General features: G+C 41.8%; 1 protein-coding gene across 1 annotated transcript; it reads left to right on the plus strand.

Annotated features, from left to right (window-relative positions):
- Positions 1-5: 5 nt before the first annotated feature.
- On the plus strand, positions 6-1223 carry LOC123966691 (E3 ubiquitin-protein ligase TRIM21-like; the record flags this gene model as incomplete). Its single annotated transcript, XM_046042825.1, has 1 exon — positions 6-1223. A coding segment is annotated over one exon (957 nt), but the record flags the coding sequence as incomplete, so codon positions are not given.
- Between the last annotated feature and the right edge of the window lie 5043 nt (positions 1224-6266).

A 6266-nucleotide genomic window follows, 5' to 3' on the forward strand; every position in this document is an offset into this window, starting at 1 on the left:
GTAAGGAAGATGCAGACAGAGAGATAGCAGGTGGTGTTCAGGTCTTCAGCGCTCTGAAGGAGTCTGTTGAGAGAAGCCAGGCCGAGCTCATCGACACGATCAAAGAGAAGCAGAGAGAGACAGAGAAACAGGCTGAAGGCTTCATCAAAGAGCTGGAACAGGAAATCTCTGAGCTGAAGAAGAGAAGCTCTGAGGTGGAGCAGCTCTCACGCTCTGAAGACCACCTCCACCTCCTCCAAAGCCTCCCGTCCCTGAACGCTGCTCCACCCACCAAGGACTGGACAGAAGTCAGCGTCCGTCCACCTTCATATGAGGGGACTGTGGGGAGAGCTGTGAATCAGCTGGAGGAGACGCTCAGTAAACAGATGAAGAAGCTGCTTGAGGCCGAGCTGAAGAGGGTCCAGCAGTATGCAGTGGATGTGACACTCGATCCTGATACAGCACATCCCTACCTCATCCTGTCTGATGATGAGAAACAAGTAAAGTGTGGTGATGTAAAGAAGAATCTCCCAGACAATCCAGAGAGATTTGATACTTGTACCTGTGTCTTAGTAAAGCAGAGTTTCTCTTCAGGAAGATTTTACTACGAGGTTCATGTTAAAGGGAAGACTGACTGGACTTTAGGAGTGGCCAGAGAGTCGATCAACAGGAAGGGAAAAATCAAAGCGAGTCCTCAGGATGGTTACTGGAGGTTATGTTTGAGGAATCAAAATGAGTACAAAGCTCTTGCTGACCCTCCGGTCATTCTCTCTCTGAAGTTTCTTCCTGAGAAGGTGGGGGTGTTTGTGGATTATGAGGAGGGTCTGGTCTCCTTTTATGACGTTGATGCTGCAGCTCTTATCTACTCCTTTACTGGCTGCTGCTTCACTGAGAAACTCTACCCATACTTTAGTCCTTGTCCTAACGATGGTGGTAAAAACTCTGCCCCTCTGATCATCTCTCCTGTCAATCACACTGAGTAGAACAACCATTTGATTTTCTACAATTAATGTAATAAATTTATATTTGTTGCCAATGTGCAGTTTTTCAAGAATGTTAAATCATCACAAAACAACGTCGTCAGAAATAAGAAGCATTTACACGTTCCTTAACTTTTTATTTTCTGATCATTGTTTCTAAAAGTGTTGCATACTGGCACAAATTACTGAAGAGCAGTTGATAAATGAGACAAAAGTCTTTTGTTTTTCTCTCTTTTTCTTTTTAAATAAACAAAAGCAAAATAATGTTTTTATTGTGTCTGATTAAAGGGGCATTATGGAGTCTTCAGCGGCCACTAGTGATGCAGTTTTAAGATTGCAACCAGGCGTGCGCTCGCTTGAACTCATGAGCGAGCATAGTCCGAAACACAAACGCTCTCATACAGAAATCCTGCAATAAACGCAGAAGCACCAGCACGCAGGCTGTGGCTTTTCACTCAGACATGTTCAGGTTCTGTTACTTCAGCGTTCCCGGCTCAGAGGCAGAACAACGCCGGCTCCGTACATTTCATTCAGCGCAGCGATAGTTTTCAGTCACGTGACATGAGCGGTGCCCTGGAGGGCAAAACAACAGACAAACAACGCGACTCCCCTGTAGAGACGCCGCAGTCACATTTTATGTGGATCAGCTTTCAACTTAAGAAAAAGAAAGATATGAACACAAAGTGTTGGGCATATCTGATCCATAGAACGTTACAGCATCCACATTTCTACAGTTAAAAACCGCCAGGTCCCTGCCGCCGCTCGACTGCGGTAATGTTTATTTTTACCTTCTGGGGAATCCCTCACCTAACACAGCCCAGGCTTGTCTCCTCCTCGATTAGTGCATCCAAAAGCACAACAACCATCCAGCATTTTGGCAGCACAAAAAGTAGGCTAACAAACTCAAAGTAACAGTGTCTCATTTACTTCCTTGTTGGCAGGCAGCAGAAAATAACGTCTTTTTTGCTCTCCAAGGGAGCGAAAACTGTACTCCCGAAAAAAAATATATAGATAGAGACAGACAGACAGACAGGGTGGCAGCTTCACATGTTGGAAACTCAGGTAAACTCCCACTGCAATGTTACAGTAAGATTTTTATCAGCTTGAGGTTGAACTAATCCATGCTCGTTACCAGTGCTTGAAGTGGGGCGGTACACTCCGGTACGCAGCACCGACACCTCCACATTTTACTCTTTGGCGCACCGGGACTTCTCCCAAGCTGCCGTACTCTCCTCTGCCTTCTCCATATCAGGTTGACACCCGAGACTGGAACCAGGAGAGAGGAGAGTTGACCACATATGACACCTTAATACAAACACACCTGTCGTCATGAACAAACTGCAGTCTGTGTTTTATTAAAGCGTCTCTTTTATCAACAGACGCTGGTGATTCTTCTTTCTGTGAATGAAGTAGTTCAAACTAGCTCCACCTCGACCAATGACAACATTAAAGTACTGCTTACATATTAATATATCAATAATAATGATCAATACTATAATAGTAAAACACTGACAGTAGCCACTCTGCATCAGTACTTTTACTTTTGATACTTTAAATACATTCTGTGTACTTTTACTTGGACGCAGGACTTTTACCTGTAATGGAGTATTTTTATACTGTGGTACTGCTACTTTTACTTCTGTAAATGAGTTGAATCCTTCTTCCATCGCTGGTTACTGACTGTAAATATTTAGTGAACACATTTCTACAAAGGAGCAGCTGGTTGGAGGAATGTGTTCATTTAGTGACGCATAAACCTGCAGGAGGATGAGTGTGATCAGCTGCTGCAACTGGCTGCTGTCACTGTTGTTTTAACTTTTCACTCTGAAGCCGTCGTTCGCTGCTTCAGAGTCCAAAATCATCAACAGTTCACTTCATCATGTGTTCATCAGTTCATATTGTTGTCCAGGCACTTGCACACATAGACATCAAACGGGGCTTCAGCACCTGCCCTTTTTCTTCTTCAAGAGAAAGTTCCCTTTTTCCGGGCTGCTTTTTTTTTTTTTAATAAATGAATATACAGTAATTTATTCCTGTTTGTAACAGATTTCCTGTCAAACAAATATATTTATTGGGGGGGGGAGATCTAAATAGGCTGTCAGGTCGGAAGATGAGACTTTGGAGTTCCGATTCTCTCTCTCTCTCTCTCTCTCTCTCTCTCCCCTCCAGCTTCTCTCCCAGCAGTGTTTTTCTTGGCTTGTGTGGAGGTGAGTGGTGATGAACAAAAGACTAAACTACCAGTGCCTCTAGTTTACCACTAATTAAACAGAAGACAATATAGGCTTATGTCTTGCTAACGCATGACTCATGAGCTGAGCTAATGTAATAAGTTAACTGAAGTTTAGCTAAGGCAATATCTCATGGCCTTACAACCTAATGTACTGATGGAGACACTACAGGTGAACACAGTAACGTTTGTGTCTAATAAAGTCATCACAATCGTCACATTGATATGCAAATTAAGCATTAACGAGCCTAATTAAAATGCCCCAATTTGCACACATTTGACAAGTCACTGCAGGTAAATGGGATAAAGAAAATAATCATAATCAATCACAAAGCATATCACCACAGAACTCCCCCAGTTAATGACTTACATCAAGAGTTGGCTATTTTCCTCTGAAATGCGCTTTGTAAATATGCAGATTAGCTTGTTTTGGGTAATATAGAATAAATCTACAGATGCAAATAGACCGAGGGTATTAGGCTTAAAACCAACACCGTCTAAAGATGTATTCTTGAAGTTTTATTTCCATTAGAGTAAAAGAACACCTGGAAGCAAAATAGACCAAAGTCTCAAAATTGACCACTCCATGAAAAAGTGCCTTTTGATTGTCGGCTCCTCATCTAATAACTCTGCATTCTATTAGTTTGTTGTACACTGATAGATCCTTATATAATACAGACAGCCCTCCCTCACATGTGAAACTAAGTCCATGTCACCATCAGTAATTGTGTGTGTGTGTGCGTGTGCATGGTCAATGTAATTTAATAGCAATTCAGTTTTCTGTAGCTTGGCTGTGTGAAGCTGAAAGTTATCTTTACTCATTTGGCATCTTGCTTGTGAAACAAAAGTAAAAGTATTTAAATTACATTTATTTTAATTATGCCTGCAGCCCAATGCCACAGTTTTTTTTTGTTTGTTTGTTTGTTTTTAAATCTGTCCTGCCCAGCAGCCTGGAATAGAGTATGATGACCTGGATACCATATTGTGCCAGACAGGGGGGCAAACAGACAGCACAGAAAAAGGACAACACCTGCAAGAGAAGGGGGACGGAAGGTGGGGACAACAGGGAATAGCAGAGGGAAACACCAGTTGCAGAAAGCAACGAAACAGTTTAGTGTGAAGATTTATGTGAAGTGTTATGTATTCCAATAACACCAAAAGAATTGAAACGATTTATTGCCTTGTGAAAAATAAACAAATTATTAATGAAACTATGTCATAAATATATACTTGAAACCAGTAGCATAGAAAACAGGCACATTGTGGCATAGTTTGCTTTTCTGTCGCCTGTTCCTGCAATAAACCTAGTGAATACTAAAGAAGATCGTGGTCTCTGTGTGAACTGATTATTTTGTAGAAATATTATAATATATTTGCCTTGTTTAAAAAATGCCCTTTTTTTCCACTTAAGCCCCTGCCCTCCAACATGTCTGCTGACAGACGGAGAACTCAGCACTGACCTTTAGGTGGTAGGAGTGGCACGACTCCGGCCGCCGCTGCACCTTCTGGGATTTCATCCTGTTGCACGTCACCGTGGCGTTATGTTCACTGCCATTAAGGAAAACAGACCACTTGCTGCTGAAGACCATTGTTTCAACATTTTATAAAATAAAATTACTTTTTAAAAAACAGAATTCAAGGAATATAAACCAGACTGATTTGATATAAAGAAGACAAAGTTCCCAAAAGTTATACCTTACTTTTACACTGAGAGGAGGAGCAACAGTGAAAGAGGAGAGCTGCAACGTCACATTTCCTCAAATGAAAGTGAAAGTGTGAGTGACAGCAGAGCTGCAGTCGAGACAAGTCACTCTGTTTCTCTCTAAAGAAACTTTCAACTGAATCCATCAGGTTTTTCTCAACAAAACAGCAGAATCTCTGCCAAACCCTGGTGAGTACACGGCCCTACAAAGCCAAAATGCTCTGACTCAGTATTTGGTCAAAGTTTAGTTCAAACCAGAATCTGACTGTTTTACATCTGTTTTACCAGATAAAAGATATGATGTCAGAGATTTGTGTTAGTGTTGAAACAGTAAATATTATCAGCTGTACTTGTTTGGCAGAGAGACTCTGCTGTGTTGTTTAATCAGTTAAACTTTTTTTTAGTGAGAAAAAGACTTGTCTCGACTGCAGGTCTGCTGACACTCAGACTAAAGTTTAGTTTAATCTTGAGGAATTTGACATTTAAACTGTCGTGCTTTTCCAGTGCTGCTCCACCTCTTTCTGCTCTGCAGATGAGGTTTTGTTGCCTTTCAGGTTTGACCTGATTAATTTATTTCTTTTGGCTCAAGTTGAATTTAGTTTGGAGCAAAGCACTGAAGGATTGTATGGTCACCTTATGGTTACTGGGTTAAGACTTTTTACATAGTTTTTATTTGTCTTATTTTTGAGTCTACAGCATGTTCTAACAGAACAAAAAGGGTCCATCCAACACATGTAAGAACATACTGTATCTATGGATCAGTGGGCTACAACACTTTACAGCAAACTTCACTTTTCAACCTTTTCACATCACATGTAACCTACAGAATGAGTTTCCACAAAGGACACAATGACTCTTTGGTCAAAGTTTGAGATACATAAGTATCTTCAACCAAGTCCAGTTGCCTTAATTTTAACTTTCCATTTTTTTCACCCTTCTTGTCCTCAGAGTGTGGATATGTCTGCTGCCAGCTGTCTGCTGACTGAAGATCAGTTTCTGTGCTCCATCTGTCTGGATGTGTTCACTGATCCAGTCAGCACACCATGTGGACACAACTTCTGTAAAACCTGCATCACTGAACACTGGAATATTAATGTCCCGTATCAGTGTCCCAACTGTAAAAAGGTTTTCTACTCAAAACCTGAGCTGCAGGTCAACACTTTCATCTCTGAGATGGCTGCTCAGTTCAGACAGTCAGCTCAACAGAAAGCCAGCAGCAGCAGCTCAGAGCAACAAGCTGCCAAACCAGGAGAAGTTCCCTGTGACGTCTGCACTGGAACCAAACTGAAGGCCCTGAAGTCCTGCCTGGTGTGTCTGGCCTCCTACTGTGAGACTCACCTGGAGCCTCATCTGACAGCTTCACGCCTGAAAAGACATC

Source organism: Micropterus dolomieu, unplaced genomic scaffold, assembly GCF_021292245.1.
Source record: "Micropterus dolomieu isolate WLL.071019.BEF.003 ecotype Adirondacks unplaced genomic scaffold, ASM2129224v1 contig_13999, whole genome shotgun sequence".
Taxonomy (NCBI): Eukaryota; Metazoa; Chordata; class Actinopteri; order Centrarchiformes; family Centrarchidae; genus Micropterus; species Micropterus dolomieu.